Raw genomic sequence first — 21,078 nt, forward strand, 5'->3', positions numbered from 1 at the left:
CTGTCCCTGGGCGAGGAGCCGGCAGCTGCTTGAGTACTCTCAGATAGAAATCATCTCCCAAGCCTGACAAGCCTGTGTTTTCTGGCTTGCTGCGCTCACAGCCATCTGTTCAGATGGCACGTGCTCCCTTGTAAGCCATTCGGGCTCTTCCCTTAGAGCACGGGAGACAGGGAAAGGCAATTCAGATCAGCAGCCCAGAAGATGCTGCCATAGGTATACCTCCCTCAGAGAAGTCCTTCTACTTCTTCAGCTCTTAGGTAGCCTCCAAGATACTTGGCAACACCTTTGATGCATTTGCAAGAGGAGAGCTAACCTGGTGAGGAAGAGGTGTGGACGCTCCTAGATGGCTTCCAGCACGTATCACATCATCTCGGATCTAATGAAGGATGCTTCCAGGTGAGCCTTGTGAAGGCATCAGGTAAATACCACACACAGAGTCTTTGGGCTGTTATTTCAAGTCCCCCCATGACAGACATGCACTATGTGCTTCAGCCTCAACAAGGGAGAGGTGCTCTGGGGAGGGCACAGGAACATTATTTTAGGGAGCAGGATTATGTTTCTGCTCACCTAACGCCTGCCTGGGTGACCATGAGACCAGAGTGTTTCCATTTGCTATGCCCCTCCAGCAAAGTATCTCATTTCAAGCCGATTTCTGCCATTTGAATTTAAAGATGTTACAGATAGGGTTTATCTCCTCGTGTCTAGCACCTAGGACCTCGGTCTTCACGACAGCCTGTTCCTACGGCAGAACTACTGTAATGCATGGTCTGTCAAGCCGTCAGAGGAAGAGGGGATACTTCAAAAATTAAGAAACCTATGTGCAATCCTGTTACACAGTATGCTTCCTCTGTAGCTCTGGGCTCATGATACAGAATTATGCCTTTGAAGGCATTTATTTGCATTTAAAAACCTTAAGAAGACCTGGACCTCAGTTCCCAGCCTGCACAGGTCGCGACAACTGTATTTCTGTACCACATAAAAGTGTGCGAGGATAGATCTACTAAGGGTATGAAGCTGCTGTAATGAGGGCCTGATTAGTGCCCAAGACAGGTGGAGGACTCAGCAGATCTTTCCATCCCGTGGTTAGAGGCAGCATCTGCTTCCCTGGAAGGGGCACATTCCCTCCCTTCCATGCCAGCGAGTGGAAGAAGGGGACGATGATCCCTCAGGTTTCAGCCCAGTCTCTGCCGGAGGTGTGTGCAGTTCCTTGGCTGGGATTAACTTCCACCGATCTGCTCATCCTGCGATGCACCAGAGAAGTCTCAAGAGCTGCTGAAGTTGCAGAAAATCAACGTCATTGGCAAGCAAGAGCCCTGGTGGTCTAAAGTAAGTGCTGTAAGCCCATCCAAAACATGATGGGAAAGAGAAACCTGCAGCCCCTACCCAAACATGAACTAGGGTTTATGGCTGGGGGAAGAACTGAAAAAAAAACCTTCAAATTGCTACAGATTCGGGGCCTTAAGACCTTTCCTTCGGGAATGTCCAGCTCTGCGAGTTGCACTTTGCTGAATAACACTGAATTCCTGCAAAAACGTATACTAACAAATTAAAGAACTGATGCCTTTCATATTTTTCCATGAAAACAGCCAGGACTTTAAGGCTCTGAGACTGTAATTATTGCAGACTTGGTACACCTCACTGTAACAATGTAGGAAAATATCACACAGAGGCAGGGAGAAATAGGGCTGACTTTTCTTCCTTTTAAATCTCAATTAAAAAATACATTGGATGAAATTTCCCATTAGCTGGTACTATTTGTACATCCCATGTTCTTTCTTTAATTAAAAAACATGCTTATTGCAATACTGCCAGAATCGCTTTTACGGTATTTTAATTGTAATGTCTCTGCCTGATTAAAAAAAGAAAATATGAACTAGAAACTGCCTGCAAAAAGTATCACAATGCACATCCCAAATGGGTTGAGCAAAATGGCACAGAAAACACCGCAACACAAGCAGTTTCCAACCGTGCCTACTGACAAGGGATTTTAAAACGGGTTTAAGGACTAGTTAATGCCATAGACAGGAAAACGGAAGGAAAAGCTTTTTCCTTCTTTCAGATAATTCAAACCCAGTCTCTATCAGCAGTGAATGAAGCACTAGTTATATGACAACTACTTATGCAGGTGTATCAGTTAATATTTGATGCTTTTTGCTAATAGCATCAAAGCCTAGGAAAAAGTCAAGCAAAATACAATATCTGGATACTGTCCTCCCGAGATCTACTCAGAGGACCCATTCTAGGCACAGTCTGATCAGAGCATGGATTACAAGAAATTCAGAATATTGATGGTAACCATTGCTCTTGTGACATGCATTCAAGATCAGACAATAACTGACAATGTCATGAGTATCTTTGGGGCTTGTCAGTCCTCTATGGTTTTTTTTCTGGGATCTCATGGTTTGGAAAAAAAAAAAAAAAAAAGAAAAAAACCCAGATCAGCTGTGGTATTTTGGAAACTGAATGCACCGATTTTAGAGGCAGAAACCACAGCTGAGGTGGGTCAGACCTTTCTGAAAACCTCAGCCTGGAGTCTGACCCTGGAAGAGGGAACTGGCATGCTGGTTTCAGCAGGGCTGCTAAGATGCAGCAGTGACACAAACGATAGGGGACACCAAGAGCTGTGGCAAGTGATACTGAGGCTTTTCTAGAATAGAGGCCAAAGCAATCTTCTCCCTTATGCCTGCAAGGATGGCCATCTCAAAATTGCCATTGCAAAGGCAACTGGACAGTTGGGGATCTTCAGCCCCACCAGAGTACACTGGCAGCATCACCCCAGAATTCATCCCCAAGGTACTCCTGAAAGACCAGGGAGCTTTTTTGGTCTCCAGACCTCCCTAGAGCACTATAAATTCAGACAAAGGCAATAGCACATGTCTGAGGTATCAACCCATCAAACACAAAGGAGTTACTCCAGTGTCAGCTCTGCGCAAAGGAAATTTCCATCTGTCCTGGGTTATCATAAATATTTCCATACTTGTGATGTTGGGATTACAAAAATAACTGCAATCTGCTGAATATACAGAGTTATCTAAAATCTGTCTATCTTGTATCTCTTCCCCAATCAGTATGAGCAGTTTCACAGTCTGGGTATTAAACTTTCCACTGCCGATAACCACGTGTTCATGCTCCTCTTGGTGAGGAGGAGGTAGAAACTGCTGAGACCCCATGGCAGTGAGTGGGACCCAGCTGCCTAATCCTGTTTCTCTATTGCTTTGGCCTCCAGGTCTTTGGCCCAGACAGTCAGGTCGCTACCAGAACCACCATGTATTTGGCTATATGTTAATACAGCCAAAGCAGGGTCACTTGAAGGCTGCACACCAAGCTGACATCCTTGTTATAATACTCTTTAAACAATTTATTCAGTGTTGAAATCATAATGAGACAACGCAGGATCAGTGTTCAAAATCCTCATGATGTCCTAAAAAAGAGGAATTTCAGGAAATAGGCCTGTAAACATGTGCTGGGTTTGCTGGATACAGCACCAGAAAATGGGCAGTGTCTTTGCATAGGAGTGGACTCAGTAGCATTACAGCTTTTTTTCATCTGTAAAGTCTGTTAGATTTTCAGCTTGTGAGTGTACAGACAGCCCGATGCTGAGTCATGAAAGCCAAAGGGAGTAGAACTACAATTTAATCCCATTCCGCAGCTCCGACTCAGAAAAACTCTCCAGCTAGAATAGGAATGGGTTGCTTCGATTGAAGCACATATCTACACCCACCTAGAGATTAGGGGCTTATTGTCATTCCCATCTTGCACCTGGGGAAAGTTGTCAATTATTTTACATCCTCCAAGACTCAGTAGTTGCTACTCAAGGGGGATCACCCAACTGTGATTCATCTTAAGATAGGTATCTATAATACCTAAGACGAACAAGTTTTTGGTGGTGTGCGTTTCTCTCTATCAATACAGGAGCCTAAACAATCCCCCTGAGCTGAACAACTTATAGAAAGGTAAGGTTAGAAAAGATAAATCTCAGTCTCATATCAGAGTAGGTCTCAGCATGTCTTGACTCCAAATCTAACCAAGGCTAAACAACTAGCAAGAGTGGGGGTGGATGCAACAAGGAAACTTCAGCAAAGATGAAGCTCAGATAATCAATTACTGTGTAGGTTCCTGCTTCTAAAATGTTTGGTCCCTATGTTTGGCATGTAGCAATGCAGAAAATAATAGCATCTAGAAGATTTTAATGCTGCTTTCCTAACTAAATCTACATTACAAACCAAGCTTCCTGGAAAAAATGATAAAGGGGAGAAATGATTTGAATGTCAGATGAGCCGAAGCCATAAAGATACTGCTCCAGACTTCATTAAATTCAATCAGAGCTCCGTTTGCTTCATGAGTGCTGACTCATAGATCAAATGTGCCTTTGAGTAGGCCCAAAGTTCAAAGGGTTTTTGCTGCAATGTTGTGCCCCAATTCTTCACAAAGTCAGAGACTGAGCCCCAAAATCCTCATCGAGATTTGCAGCCAAAAGTCTCAGAAATCTGGGGCTCTGACCTTTCTCCTTTACTGTATGTCATAATCACAGTGAGGTTAAGAAGACTCTTGCATCACACAGATTTAGTATTTTCACTGGGGAAGAAAATTGTACTAAAACATTTCACATTTTTTAAATCTCAAAATCTTACTTGATTTTTTTTTTTTTTTTAAAAAAACAAGAATGATGGCTGGTGTAACTATTCTTGAAAATCTCTGAACCTAGGCTAAGCAAGTTCGATCTTTCTTGGAAACGTTCTCACAATAGGGATAAACTTGCAAAGTTTTTTCTTTATAGAAAGATCATGCAAAGTTAGATTAAAGTATAATTGTCAAATACATGTTTTTCATCATCATCTCAATCAAAACCTAGTACCTTTAACATCCTTTTAATATAAAATAAATTTTACCACCAAAGAAGGTCCAGGTCCCTAAACATATAAAAACTCCACTTTCCATTTTTTGAGCTCCATTTCAGCAGAGGTTTACACATAAGCTTAACTTTGAGCAAGCAATTTCACCAGAACAACTCATCCACTTAATACCAAGCATATGCACAACAGTTTTCACAACCAGGACCTAATTTCCAGGACGGAATATTTCTGGCACTGAATTACAAGTAATTTTAATTCTTACTTTGACACCCACAGAGATACACCTCCAGACACTTGTGCTAAATCCACCCCAGGGTACATGAACCCTGCAAACCCAGTGTTTCCCCCCATAATTGCGCTCAGTTATTTATTCTCCGCCAGCCGTGCTCTAGGATCTTGGATTATTTATTACATTTGGTAGCTGTGGCCTGTAATTCTGTAACATCATTAATTTTGTAAAGGCTTTTGCAATACGCTTGCCTCAAAGATGCCAAACAAAACAGAGTCGATTATTGTTATCAGCGCTGCCATTATCACTGAACGCCGCTCAGGACAGTAGCGCTTTCAGTAGCTGGGGGAAAGAAAAACAAAACAAAAAAAACCCCTTCCTACTCATATTGTCATTATGCCTCAAACAGCATAAACGACGCCTTCTGCATACATAATAATTAAATGCTTCCCCCGTCCCCCATCACCGCCCTGTTGTATCTACCGAGAGCAGACTGGGCCGCCCTGACCAGGTGTCTCCTTCGATGGAGGAGCTGGCCAAGGGAAGGGGAGATCACAGCCATGAGAAAACCCAGCCCTGGAGGCCCAAGAGCACTGAACCCCCCTTCTGCAGACCTTTGAGATGCAGCAGGTTGAGGTTGGTGGTGGTGGTCCCCAGCAGCAGGGTCCGGCCTTCTTCTATCGTGACGTTATCGCCATCTCGCGGCTGGTGACCAGCAGGCCAGCTGGAGTCCTCATCCCATCGGCCACAAAACTGGAGGGGAAGCTGAAAAGCAAAAGACCCAAAGAAGTTCAAAGCTCACCCCTTCCCACCCTCGAGGAAGCCAGCTTGCCAAGAGCACGGCGGAGGAGATGCCAACGCCATGCCGGCTACCTTCCCGGCGGGACCCTGCGTAGAGCAAAGGGATGGAGGGACGTTGGTGTTGGGGACGTTCTCGGCCTTTGGAAACGCCTGTCGCAATTTGGGGGTTTGCCCCTTGTCTCGTTCTGGTTTGGGTAACGAGGGGCTTGCTGCAGGTCTGGCTGCGGGAAGTCTGCAGGTTTCCTGGTGTGTGTCTCTCTCTGCCTCCCGAAAAGCAGAACTGCACGTTAATTCCTGGCAACGTCGTTAAAATAGCCTGAAGAGTTTGGAATTAAAACATCACGCTAGATGGGCAATATTTTGCTTTACAGGCTTTTTCAAAAGCTCTCCTGCCACCCATCTGCATTGAGAGCGCCATTCCTCCTTCCAAATACCTTTTTAGCTTTCTCAGCTTATCCAGTATTATTATTGCCTCTCCTTTGATGGCTTGCACATCAGTTCCAAATAAAGCACTGTTTAACTTGAAAACAGCAAATAGACTGACTCATGATGAGCAATGGCAAAATGATGCCTGCCTGTTTCGAGTCGTGGTTTCTACTCACCTCTAAACTTTAAGCACACATTTTGCAGTGAAGGTTTGACCTGTTCCTTGAGGAATGTGTGCAGATTTTTGCGTGGACATGTGTGCACAAGTGTGGGCATAGGCGTTCGTGACATATTCTTTTAGACTCACGTGTGAACTAGCAAGAACAGCCCCAACTGATCCGAAGTGGGGGGTGGGGGCAGAACCAGACATGGAAATATTTGTGGTCCTTACTGGGTTGTGCTAATCAGAAACAGCAGTGGAAACAATAACCTCAGTACAAAAGCAAAATACAGTTACTCCATTTTCAATCAGAGCACCATGTGCATTAAAGGTTTTGCTCTGGAGCTGCGGTTTGGGTGAATCAATACTGGCAGTGTTATGATAGTTACTCTTTTGACTGTGCTATTGTCAGTTTTAGCTTTCTGTGCCTGATGTTTTATACAACATTTCCCATAGCACCTAGAGCAGTCAGATAACTATTATATGGTGACTACTGTCCTAATTATTACCACCAGGGAATGGGTGTTGGTTCCCAGGCTAAATGATACAACTGGTTTATGTCCATCCTGTCTGTAGGGTATGGGTGCTGATATTTTCTACCCTCTGACCCAGTCTATGATTTCCCTATGAAGGGAATTACTTGGTTCAATTTAGACTGAAGCCTGGGACTGCATTAACACACACACAGTGAAAACATCTGGGGAGCTAAATCTCTGGAATCAGAGGGAGTGAACCACTTCATCATTACAGAAGTACAGATAAGCCTTCACATCTGTACACAACTGTTACAGAGAGTACAATTTCTCCATGGTTGCTAAATGTAATAGGACAAGTTTCATCTTCATTACTTGCAAACACATATTTATATATTTCAGAGATTTAGGACAAAATTCCAGCTGAAAGGATAGATGTCTTTATCTACTGTCTTTCCAGAGAGGTTGTGAATTACTCTTCACTGATAGCGCTTTGAAGCAAATTATATACAATATATGAGGGTATACAATAGATTCACTGAAAAAAGGAGTTAATTAAACATGTTTTTATCTCAGAGCAGGGGACAGAGGAAGGTAGAGTTCATGGAAAGGCACACATTTCACAGATACATAGCTTATCAAGATAACTGTAGCACAAAATTACAAATTCCATAAATTCCTGTCTGGCACAAACTCAACCAATGCTGCCAGCAAAAAACTGCAGGATGCAGTTGTGAAATTGTGGGATCCATCGGAACATTTTCTTGAGAAGGTTTGTTAAATGGGTTAAAGTCACTCTGACATCACTCTAACCCTCTGAAGCCACTTAGAAGTCTCCAGTTAACTCTAATGGCAAAGCAAGGGCGTAAGGAATATACCAGGTTGTTGTTCTTGCTAGCACCAAAAACTTAGTAAGCTGTTGATAGAAGTCTCGCAAGAATTAAGAAGAAGTCCTGGTTTTGGCTGGAATAAAGTTAATTTTCTTCTTAGTAGCTGGTATAGTGCTGTGTTTTGGATTTAGGATGAGAAGAATGTTGATAACACACTGATTTTTTAGTTGTTGCTAGGCAGTGTTTATACTAAATCAAGGACTTTTCAGCTTCTCGTACTGCCCTGCCAGCAGAGGCTGGGAGTGCACAAGAAACTGGGAGGGGACACAGCCAGGACAGCTGGCCCAAACTGGCCAAAGGGGTATTCCATACCGTGTGACATCATGCCCAGTATATAAACTGGGGGAGTTGGCTGGGGGGCACCGTGGCTCGGGGATTGGCTAGGCATCGCTCAGTGTCTGGTAAGCAATTGTACTGTGCATCACTCGTTTTGTATATTCTAGTTGTAGTAGTACTATTTTACCTTCCTTTTCTGACCTGTTAAACTGTCTTTATCTCAACCTGAGAGTTTTACTTTTTCCCCCCCCCCGCCTCTCTCCCCCATCCCACTGGGGGTGGAGGAGTGAGCAGGCGGCTGCGTGGTGCTTAGTTACCGGCTGGGGTTAAACCGTGACAGAAGAATAAACTCCTCTTCTGAATTTGACTTCTCTTTTATTTAAGATCGTTCCCCTTTCTAACTAGAAAACACCCTAGTTCTTCGTTTACGGTTCTCTTTATATAACATCAGTGTTTAAGCTACCCTTGCTAGGTTTCTGCTGTCACCTCTTAGAAGGCTCCATACCCATTAAGACTCCATACCCGTTCAGTTCTACCAATACCCTCTGGCATAAAAGCTAGTAGCTCATACATGCCAGTGTAATAAGGCACAAGAAATGGTTGAAACCATCTGGGAAACCATCCAAAGAATGTAATTCAGAAAAGATACAAATATGCTGAAACCAAGCACTCTGTTATTTAGACGATACACGCATCCACAGTAAGAGGCAGTCCCTGCACCATCAACCTAAACAAAGACGGGCAGATTTTATTGCTCAGAAGAAAGTTTACTAAACAAGAATGATTACACAGAGGCAGAAAATGAGTTGGCCAAGATCATAAAAATCTCTATTGTTCCACCCAGTCCATACCTAAAGGTTTTCGGTGAGAAGATGCTTGGCTTAGTCTGCTGCTGTGTGCACCACCTGCACGCACGTCTTTCAAGGGATTTCTGATTTGTATTCTTTTTTTCTTTTTATTTTTTTTTTAATAAAAGTAAAGAGATGAACATCAGCTAATAACACAGGACCAAGAGCTGCTTATAATCACTTGCACCATCCTTGCATTATCATGGAGAGAAGAAATCTAAAGAATCTGTCTGAAGAGAGAAAAGGTGGTTTGCTCAAGGAAAGTACTTTAAATTACCACAGCATGGAAGAATGTACAGGGAGGTAGAGGGAAGGCAGCTCTGTAGGAACTGAGGAAAGACATCGAACTGATGGAGGGAAATGAGATAGCAGAAGATTTTATTTGGTGACCCTTCTCTTGCAGTCCTACATGCTTCCCTAACATGAAAGAGCACCTCCTTAAGATCTTTGAAAGAAGAAGATGTTGTCTAGTGCAAGGCTAGTGAAATGGCCCACTGCCCTGAATCACAAATACAGTTTGCCTGGACCTTGTGAATCCCATAGGATTAAGCTTTCCTTGTTTTCCAGGAGAAAAGCACAGTGCAATCTCCAACTGTAATGGACTTAAGTTCCTTTGCTGAATGGTGGTGGCTATACCCAGTTCCTGTTAAGCAGCCCATGGTGAAATAACACGGAGTAACACACACATAACCTAGCTGCACATCCCTCATCAAGCAGGGTGGGTGGTAGACCCACGGCTCTAGAAATCCATGCTCTCATCTGGCCCTGCTAGTTTCCCTCCATATGACCTTTGGGAACCTCCTCTGTTATCACGCCTGTCTTGTCTAGCTGCCCCGTTATCAACAGGGGATGGGTTCTAGCCCACGCTGACCCTACAGACACCCAATACCACTGTCTCTGCATGCTAAGGCTGCCATGGGGGACTTTGCTGCCTTGCAGGCTGAGCGTGCTCTTACGACCACTGGGCTGGACCTGAGACCCCAAAGAAAAAACAGTGAGACAGCTGTCTTATCTCTCACAGGGCTGTATAGCTGTGTCCTAAACATCTGCATCATGCAAAGACTCCAGCTCCTTTCCCACTGTCTGCAGCTGAGCAGGATAAGAACATCCCCCTCACTGTTTTTTTCATAGAAGCAAAACTTTCCTTTTCCATTTTTTCCCCTGCTTGGCACCAAGCATTTGACCTATGGTGTTTAATTTAAACCCTTCTCAGTAAGACTGAAGAGCAGCAGCAGCTGCAAGCACCAGGGTCATGGCTGAGCGCCCATCCCGTGCGTGCTTGTTGAATGAACCGGGAGGAACCCGCAGAGCCAAGGAAAACTGTGCATCAGCGGCTGGCAGCGGCTATTTTCCTCCGGTGCTTTTTCCAGCTTCAGCACAGGGCACAACAAATGTCAGGGAGTTTGAAAGTGAGGATGGGGGAAAGAGGAGTTGGCATAAAGCAAGCCCTGAGTGGTGAAGCTGGAGCTGGCTGCCTGCAGCTGCTGCAGTGAGGTGGTAGTTTCACACTCTGGCTTCAGCATCTACCAGATCGTTGGAGAGATGATTCGGAGGAGACGGAGCTTATAAGACCATAACATCTCTGCATCCATCTGTGTCGCTGTCAGTGCTGACACTTGAACATGGCCAACTTTTCAACTAAGCTTAACAGGAGGAGTGAGACCACAAAGATGCTGTATTCCTGCAAGGTTCCTGGAAATCAATAGCCAGATTGAGGCAAGAGACTCTTCTGGTGTTTTCCCCGAGGACGCAGGTACAGCATGAACTGAACGCTTAAAACGGTCACCCAAACTTCTGCAGAGTGTGCCCTTGCATCAGACCTCCGTAGGAAACCCATCCTGGCAACATTTCATGGTTTGAATCCAGTACAGCGGATGACACTAACTCAGTAGGGAACCAAACCTGCAAAATATGGGCAGAAACCCCAGGTGGGTGTCTGGGAATCCCTAAGGAGCCAGTCATTCTTCCTGGGGTACCAAAGAGCATGAGGACCAGGGAGGGGATCTGACATGAAAATTCAATGAGCGGACTCCTACAATATTGTCCCACCTCTGACTCCCACTTGGTGTGGGCCACGCACAACTCATTTTGAGCCCACACCTTACGTACCAAACCACAGCTTGTGTGTAACACGGGTAAATTTTGAGGGATATCAACTCCTTCCCCCAGTAGTGCTCCAAAACAATGAAAGGATAATGTAAAGATAAAATAATGTTTTAATAGCACACAATAAACGATGCACGAGCTCCTTGTAATTCAGCACATTATCCCCTTCCTCCCTGCTGCACCTCCTTTGTCCGTTTTCAGGTAGATTTCTTTCCATTTTATGGTTTTAGCTGCTGCTGTTGTCAGCCAGCCCAGGCTTGCCTTTATGTCAGCCTTTGGGGACACGATCTCTTGGTACCAGTTTCTCAGCTTGTGCCTGTGACTACCAGGGCTCAGAAACAGCAGCAGCAACTGCAACAAATGCATAAATAACAGTGATATACTTGCATTCCAACACAGGCTGACAAACAAGTCACAAAGGGAAAGGATTGTAAGTGACCACTCGTTCAATGTTTGGTCTAAATTTTTGTAAATAATAATCATTCTGCCAACACAGCACAAGTTTATCTGGTGATTTTTAACTCCCTTTTCCCCAAAAATGCAAGGTTTGGGCTTAAGAGGGTTGAGAAACTCCTGTTTAGACACGCTATAGATTGTTTGATCTCACTTTGTGGTAACTTTACAATTTGTTCGGTTAGGCGGGATTTTTTAGAGGGCCGAAAAAGAGGATTGCCAACAACCGTTACAGACGCAAAGACAAGAGCCCTCATCCTCTGATCAGAAAAAGACAAAAACTTTAAAACCAAACCAAGAACCAGCAGTGTAATTAAACACAGACACTGCTGCTTGCTGCTGTGCTCAACACTCTCTTCTTTGGGCGGTGGGTTTCAGCTGAGGGTTACCTGCGACACGGCCACACGGAGAAATCTGAACTCAGGGGGGTTTTCCCACCCGCCCCACCTCCAGCAGCCAGCTTTATCCTTTCCCACAGACACATCCAATACGACACGGAGCACAGGACTGCTCCTGCACAACAGCACATGCAAGAAACTCTCCCAGTTGCTGCTGACGATCCCCAGCAGGAGGAAGGTGCACCCTTCCCGGCGCACACAGCCGCGGACAAGCAAAGGGTTCGAACGCTGCAGCCGCGGCAAAGATTGAAACACCCACAAGGTAGCCTTTTCCTCGGTGCTGACAGATTGCCATTTAACCAGCAAGTACGGAGAGCAAGTGTTCCTGTCCTCAGTCACCACGGAGAGACAAGGTTAACATTTTAAGTGATGGAGTACAGCGTATATTTCCTCACGCCGTAGACCCAGGACTCCATGCCACATTTGAAAACACTTTAATTTCAGTGATGGATACAGGGAGCTCACTTTCCAGGCTGTGAACCCTTGACAGCTCCTCAGTTTAATACATCAGGAAAAGATTTACACCCCTCACCCAACCCCCATCCACCTGAAGGAAAGAAAAACGTATATTGGGGGGAGACAAAAGAGGAGGGGAGGTATTTTATTACTAGATGTCTTTTACAAGGGAAGTATTTTCAGCCATCTGCTCTAATTATTCCTCCTGTATTGGCCACCATCTTCATGCAACAATAGAAATAATTATCTCCTCAAGGGCAAAAAAAAAAAAATATTTACAGAAACAAACAAAAGTTGATTATTTTTAGCTCCTAGGGAAAAAAGAAACAAGAAGCTACTTCTTAATGAAGGAGCAATTAGGAAGGTGGGTAGAACATCTATAATTAAAACAGACAAATTGGTGCAGGCTCCTCCCTCCTACACATACTTGAAAGGGATGCAAATGCATGTTATTTGCTAAAGTCAGGGGAGTTAGCATGCAAAATGCTGCCCAGTGCCCAGAGAAGCTGAACCTGCCTCCTGGCATCGTACCCTGCCTCTCCTGCTTATAGGACCTCTAACCCTTTCCCAAATTAACTGAAAAACACTCACTACAACTGTAAAGTCATAGAATTTTAGTTGGCATGGATAGGTCTTCCTCTGTATAACCAACATCCCTGAGACAAGCATGATAGGACACTCTTTCATCCTGCTGTTATAAGAACAGTCTCCTGTGTGCACTTCATCACTCAGTGTAAAAAAATGTCCTTTTTTTTCTATATAAACCAAAACCAAAAGAGGACTTTTGCAATCGTCTTTTCATTCCCGATAGCATATAAGGATTTTGCTAACAGAGAGAATGAAGGCATACATACAGCTTCATGGGAAAGGTGAAATAGGGTCGTCCCAAAAAGAACAGAAAATACCTTACATCATGCAAAAACAAGTATAAGCAGCAAGAAAAAATATTCTCTCTACCAACGGCACAGTGCAACACCTTATTTTGTAGAGAAATATATCAATTTAGACTTCCACACAGAAATGAGTAGAATTTAGTTGGCTGTGCTATGAAATCAAAGAAGGGCCAAGACTGAAGCTGGTCAAGTCTAATAACGACTGCAGAAGTTCCCAAGGCTTCTCCAAGCAGTCTCAGGACAGAGGGTACCATCCAATGCTCACTACAGGAGTGCAGCGAACAAACACCAACTGCCAGGGAAAAGCTGCAAACCAGCACGCTCTACTCTAGGCAATTTTCCCTCCCATTTCAAAAAGGCCAATTTTCACTACGGAAAAGCAAACAAGACAGAGATTAACAATTACCAGGTTTTGCAGTGTTTCTCTTGCCCATGCAGCAATTTCAGAGAAGATGCCTTCAAACGTTAAAATAACCTAAACCGAGTTTCTTCGGAAATCAGGGTGCCAAAGCAGTCTAGTGGATCTTACAATGTGATCAGCAACCCCCTAAAGGACTTTTATTCATATGCACTTTGTTACAGTCCTTCAACTTTGCCATTGATTGAGCCATTTCCAAGGTGCTTTCTAAGCTGGATGCAAGGGAGTAGAAAATAATGAAAAGAGAACCTCTGGAGAAGTTTGCAATGGACAGTCTATTCCATTCTCTTAGTAAAAGCACCACATTCACCTCTGTCATTTCTATTGAATCTGGTTCCATTTGGAAAGTCCTTTGAAAAAGAACATGGCAAAACGGGGAGCGTATTTCAACTTCTCTAATTTCTCCCAGCCTTCCCTCAAAGAAAAGACAGCCTCTTTGGCTCCATCAGCTTCAGACCTTGAGAAATTTCTCACCCAGTTCATCTCCATGTGATGATGATACTGAAAATAACATGATCTGACCACTGAGGTCCTTCTTCTCTGAGTGCCACTATTAAGACAGTCCCTGATGCCAGTTTAACAATGAGTAATAGGTTGGTAGTTTTTAGAAGTTGGTACAAACTGCCTTGGCAAAACAATGAAGAATTTTACTAATGATCCAGAGGCATGAAAGGAAGTTCCCTGCAAATTCATGTCACGGCAGAGACCACCCATGGTTAACCCAACTGAGCAGACACTGGTAACCAAACTGGGCAACAAAGGTAGATAGATAATGGGACCATCTTCTTCCAGTTTATGAAAGAAATTATACACAAAATGGCAAGAATAGTTGTGCTTTGAGAGTCTGTAGCAGGCTTCCAGAGGGAATAGGAGACCAAACTGGGTTTTCCCTTATGAATTAGCACACTTGGCATGACTGCCTGTGATAGAACAGGCCTGGAATATAACACAACAAACCCTTTCCAAGGCCACAAGGTGATATCTTTATGACTATCTGCATCATCTGGTGCTATGTAACTTCTCTTTACCCTTTACTCCAGCTTCAAAATGTAGGTGGTATTATCCTACGTGAGAGCCATATAGCAGTTCCTTCATTAATGACTCCCACAAGCACTGATACAACAAGGACCAGGACTGGGCATGTGGCTGGACATGCAGTGCACTATCCAATATATTTATTTCTAATTGAAACTGCCTGTACCTTGAGTTAAAAAGAAAGGATTACTTTTCCTTTTTTTTTTTTTTTTTTTAATTTTAGCTGTCCTGCAGGAATCTTTCTGACTTCTGCTGAGGTGCACAGGCACAAGAAGGGAAGAATCTCTCTGGGCATGTTCTCCACGGGACTGATGAATGACCCTAGTCTCTCGCCAACTATTACAGGATAAATCTGTTTACACACAAAAAATTGACCTGGGCTGGTGAGGTGGGACTAGAACCAGGAAACTGGCACGTCCCAGAGGTAAAAATGCATTTGCAGCCAACAGCATTAGTAACTCAAGACCATAAACAAGCCACACTGTCATTAATTACTCAGACAGGGGCAGCCGCAAAAGCAGTGAGAAGACCCAAAAGCCAACTGTAAATAGTTCATCTAGCTGATTAGTTCAGAAAAAAAATGAGTGGGCAGTTTCAGAGGTCAGAGCCCATGGCACAAGTCAGTCTCAGGCCAATTTGCAACTGGACAATGGCATGAGAAAGAGATGAATTCCTGTTAAAAGAAAAAAAAGAAAAAAAATCCCCCAAAAATAAACCAGTGAAAACACTCAAAAAACAACCACCAAAAAAAAGGCTTTTCCAGCAGGGGAGTAATCACTGCAATTTCCAAGCACAGAAGGTAAGGCTCTTTGCACCAGAGGTATTTAATTAAGGACATAGAGTATTAGTTAGATCTAATGGTGCTTTCATAGGGAGGGCACTGAAAAGACATCGCTCTTGTCGGGGGCTGCACGTCCCAGATACAGCATGTGTCAGCTTCCTATACACAAGCAACAAAATTCACCCAAATACAAGGTAAAATACCAAGTAACAGCAGGATACGAGCAGTATTAAGCCACTCCATAATTAAGCAAACCGTAAGACCCATGGGAAGGTCCAGGTCTATTTACCACACTCATGTGAGTCCCGAAGTGTTGTTCTTGGGTCTCCCAGCGTCTTTTGAGGGTTGTGGTGGGAGGTCGCTTCTATAATCAGAAATCTCAACTTCAAATATTAAGGAAAACACCCTGGAAGCAGAGGAAATGTCCTGGAGCACATGAAGAGAGAGCCCTGTTTCACAAAATGTAATTTTTCTCTAGAGTAACTCTGCTAATTCACAAGAAGCTTCCTAATGTTCATTTATGGCCTGATATTCAGAGACAGTTTATTTCAGTGGAAACTACCCCAGTACAGAGTTTTAATTGCAAGCCCAACTTGCATGAAAGTCCTGTGCATGTAAACGCATTGGGGAACTCAGTACGATCTTCCAATTTAGATACAACAGGACTGACTTTTTCCTTTCCAGAGCACAGTTAAAGGGCACACATAATTTACGCATCTCTCTAAACCAATGATTTCTCAAAGGATGAAGGCTTCTGAGACAAATTAAAAATAGCAATTTAATGGTAATGAGAAAATTGCAACATCAAGTTGTTTACACAAGCAGAATAACCAAGCCTGGTGTCTGGGTTGGCCTTTTCAGTATACACTGTGCAAATATTGTCTCACAATTGAACGATCTTGACTTACTTTAACTAATCTGAGAGCAAATGTTGCAAATGCAAAGATTAGCTTAAGAATTTTCCAACCACCTGCAGGAAAAGAAATCAAATTACATGCCTATGTGTCAGCAAGAAGGATTTCTGAACAAGCACTACAATAAATGGGGCGGGAGGAATGAGGCTGGTCCACCCCAACAGTGTCAGTGGGGATCTGATGATGATGACGATGGGGTTTTTGGATCAGGCAGGGGAAAAAAAACCACCATTGTGAGTGTCCCAAATCAGCTGCAAGGGCGGGCTGGAGGTCAGAGCAGTGGTGTGAGATCCAGCCCCTGGCTTTCTCACAGTTCCTGTGGGGACGTAGGGAATACAAGTGAACTGATACACAAACTGTCTCCACTGCAAACCAGGTTGGCAAGAGGTTTGCAGTGATTTACCAGGCAAAGACTGAAAAGTGTTTTGAAGAGGGAAAGTGCTGCATGTAGGCAACAACTTGGTATTTCCTGTGCCTAAAATAAATCATACAGACAGCAAAACCACACAAGCCAAGGACAAACACTGTCTATGCATCCACATCTCCTCAGCCAAAGCTCAGGGACATTTAAGTGGACGCGTCCAGTGTAACTGGACACGTTTCTTCTATTCTTCTGCTACAAATTTCTTTTCACTATTTCATTAAGAGGTTCAGCAATGTCTCGAACAATACTTCATTATCCTCACAGTATTGCTCCACTGAGAACATTTTAAGCAGCACCCAACTGAAAGGTAAGAGGCTGTGTAAGTGCTACTGTTGCCTTCCCACCAGTATATCTTCTCTCTCAAAGAAACAGGATGGCACTCGCCCAGCCATAGCTCCTTCCATCCAGAGACCCCCAGAACATGATGGAAGAAAGGACCTGCCAGGAAAACTATAGGTTGTGATCCCTGTTTTGTTGAAGGGAAAACTGATGTGCTTGCTGATACCTTGTGTAGCAGGAGGGCATTGCTTCATCATCCCGCAAGAAAAACTCATGGTTGACTGCGCTAGGTTTGCTTTCTGCTGAATCACTGCAGCAGCTTCATTAAAGCATTTTGCCTGATCATGTTCACCTGTTTAAATTGTATTTTTAAGGTAAATTCCACCTTTGAGAGGAAGGACCTGAACGGACCCAAAGAAATTTCTTCGAGCTATACAGCTTTTCTGTCTCCCAGGGTAGGATCTAATGTGGTCTGGCGGTGTGGAAAGTTACTAATCTCTGAAATCTGCACCCGTCCTCCAGCGCAGTGACCTGCATGGTGGTCGGGACGTTACCGAAGTCTTCGCTTTATCTGTCAGAAGCGAAAACCTAGAGGAGGTTAGAGATGAACCGCCCTGGCACATTTAGTAGTAACCATCTCCCTCAGCACTTGGAGCCAGGGTCTGCCATCCAGCTGCTGAGCACCACCTAAACCCAGCTAACATCACCAAAACAGCGTGGTAGCGTGTGTTCAGAACAGCACAGTAGTGCAAACCAGCTGGTCCGAATCTGTCCCCCAAGGCTGCCCCTGTATTGCAGGGCTAAGAGCGGGTGTAACGCAGGCGTGAAGAGCTTGGCCAGCAGCGGAGGCACGGTCAGTTCTCCAAGGTGCATCCTTGCCCCTCGCTGACGTTGTGCTATGGGGGGGGACAGGATTTGGGAGTCCCAGAAGCTGCTGAGACCGTCCGGCTCCTGCAGAAGTGGGTGGCAGCAACCAGCAGTGCCGGTGGCAGAGTTCTGCGATGGAGACTGAAAGGCGGTGCTGGGGAAGCCTGCACTGCCCTTTCGATCCTGTACCTGCCCAGCAGGGAGAGGGTTTCACCCTGCACGGCTGTTATTTCAGTAATGCAAGCTTTTTAAACGGCTCAGCCTAATCTGCGAGCTTTTGGAGTCCGCTTTCAAATGCAATGTCCTGTTTAGTTTTAGCACATCAACAACATGCTTTCTTAGCCTATCTGTATGCATTATCTACTGCTGTAATGTATCATGTACTGAACTACAGCATCATTACAGGTAAGTGCTCAGGTTTAAATGCAAACATAATTGCATAATGTGGTACAGCCAGGAAGAATAATGCAGGAAATAGAGCCAGCTCCATCTGATAGTGCAATCTGACTGGAACGCCGGCCGTTCGGATCAAACGCACAGCCCAGATGGGGCAACCAAGAATAAAAGTGCTTTGCAGTATCTTTATTGTCATCATCAAAAACACTTATCTGCCAGAAAGGTAAAAAGGTGAAGATGGGACTCTTACAGAAAAGGTCACATAAGCAATAGGATAACACTGGGTTATGATGGCTAGGAAGACGTCACGCCATAGCAAAGGCTACCTTTGCACTGTCACTTTGAGCTGAATTTGCCAAGTCCTAATGGGAATCGGAGCATTAAGTGGCATTTAGAAGACTGGGAACACCCATGCTGTTTCCCTGCAGTCAAGGGTGTCTATTTAACTGCAATAAATCCAGATAAAGCCTCAGATCCTACTATGCAAGGAGCTGCACAAACATAGGAGAACATTCCTGATGCAAGACGCCTTCCAAATGAGGACATGTCTACAGAAGATATGTACACTTTAATACATTTATTTTATACAGCTAAAATTAGAACTGATTCTCAATGGAACATCTATTTCATTTTCTTTTTTTTTCTTTTTCAGTTTGAGCTCACAGTGGCACACGATAGGCAATTTCAGCAGGGGTGCAGACAGCACTGCAACATAAGCCAGAAGGCAGCTGAAGTTAATTTAGTGCACTTTGTATCGAACCGCTATGCCATGAACGACTACGCCTCTGCTGAAGAGCAGCATCACACACGTTATGGGACAGTAACCGCTCTTGTCATTTCAAGAGATTTTAGCCCAAACATCATTTAAATCAGACAAAAAGATGGGAGAGTAGCGTGAGAGAGAACCTCTCGACTAACACGCTGCCCTCTGAACTGAGGGGCCTTTGAGTTGAAAGCACAAACTGCTGCTGTTTGAACTATAAAGCCATCCCTCTGTCTTGCAGGGCTGTAACAGCTCATCTTTGTTGGGAATGCAGATCCCCTGGAATCATGGACACTCCGTGGCTTTCACTATTTGCCCTCCCACACACACATTTGTCTGCCTGTTAATCGTTTGGCAGGACATAAAATCCAGGGTCCCTTTCCCAAGGAACTTTTCTGGTACATCTTTACCCCAACATCAGAATGCATTCAAGCGCTTAAGGGTGCAGATGGGTGTCTAGTAGCATTTTCCAAAGACAGATTTGAATTTGGGGACAGATGGGCACCGCACTAGGGTAGATGCCCAAATGAAGATGTACATACAGGAGATGGAAGTGTCTCGATCCAATACCTCAAAAGACCTGTCCACTGCTAGCTATTACCACTGGAGAAACTTATCCAAAATTGTTACCCCATGGTACCTGCCTTCAAGTCCCTCAGGTGCCTGGCAATCTAGCAACTGCCTCTCCCAGAGCCAAAAATGAACGTTGGCTTGGGGCCACGCCGGTGACCAGCGACTTCAGTCCTTCCTGCACGGGAAATCTCAATTTCTGCAGCGTTGCCTGGGCCACCTCAGCTTTGAAACCACGTTTTTACCTCCGGTGGCTCCATTCCCTGACTCACCCCTGTGCTGACCCCAGTAAGGCTCCCCAAAAGGCACTGCAGAGCAACACCGACGACTTCTGCACCAATTCATTTGGCACAGGGAAGTTCAAGACCAAAAAGGGCTAAGTCCCAGGAAGAGGTAAACATAGACAGAAAGACCTTGGGTGAGTCATCCCTACGATTAATCCAGAATTGTTTCGTACCTCTCTACCCAGCTTTTCCTAGGTCAATGTGCTGCCTCGCTGTGCATGCCTTTGTGGGCTTGCTGCTGAGCTCAGGAAAAAGTTCTCCTCAACACTGAAAGCAAAAACTGCGTCTTCCACTCACCAAACACGGGTTAAGGCAGGAGGAAAAAAGGCAAACAAATGAGAATTAGAGGGTGAAAGAGTAAGAGAGTGTGTGTGTGTGAAAGAGGGACAACCATAATCCCTAAGTGGGTGAAGCTGAGCCTGACCCTTGATCAGAATCACAGACCCAAAGATGTGTGAAAGCAGGAAAATAAATCAATAAGCAAAAGGGCAATCTCTTTCTTCAATTTTATTTGAGGAAGTCAAATTTACCGAGCTCCTCACAAAGTGTCTTTGGCTAAAATCACCGCTAATGAGCTCTGACATTTGAAATTTAACTGAATATGAGCTAACAGCTCCCAGCCCTGCACCACCCATGAAGTTAACTGGGAATATTTTGTTAAAGCCGTAGACGGGCTAAACTGACGCTTTATTGAGAAGATGCAGCGTTCACGGGAAAGTGTTTATAACATCCACTTCACCTGATGCTTCCCTGCCCTGGGTTGTCTGCTTTTCTTCTCGGGGACCACAGAGCCCTCGGTCCCCTCCGCTCCTTCCCATCGCTGTCGTAATTATTTGCTAGTTTTTATGAGGTAGCCTTACGATCCCTTAATGAAGTCCTTTGCTCTGCAGCTATTCACAAGGACAGATTGGACACGAGGGGCTTCCACTTACGGAGCTGCCAATCAGGGGAACGTACCCAGCATTTAGCAAGCAGTTGTTAAGTCAGTCTATCACCCGGCTATTACAGACGCATCATGAAAACAGCTTGTTTTTACTGGCAATCACATAAAATTAACCCTTTCCTTAAAGACAGAAGGAAGGCTC

At 44.5% G+C, this 21,078-nt stretch overlaps 1 protein-coding gene across 1 annotated transcript in view; it reads right to left on the reverse strand.

The window, feature by feature from the left end:
* The window catches only part of PKHD1 (PKHD1 ciliary IPT domain containing fibrocystin/polyductin), a 260,367-nt gene that overhangs the window by 169,799 nt on the left and 69,490 nt on the right, over positions 1-21,078 (reverse strand). The window contains exon 35 of the mRNA XM_049818774.1: positions 5,697-5,847. Coding sequence (XP_049674731.1) covers positions 5,697-5,847 — 151 coding nt within the window. The remainder of the gene's footprint in view (positions 1-5,696; positions 5,848-21,078) is intronic.

This window comes from Accipiter gentilis, chromosome 16 (genome assembly GCF_929443795.1).
Source record: "Accipiter gentilis chromosome 16, bAccGen1.1, whole genome shotgun sequence".
NCBI lineage: Eukaryota > Metazoa > Chordata > Aves > Accipitriformes > Accipitridae > Astur > Astur gentilis.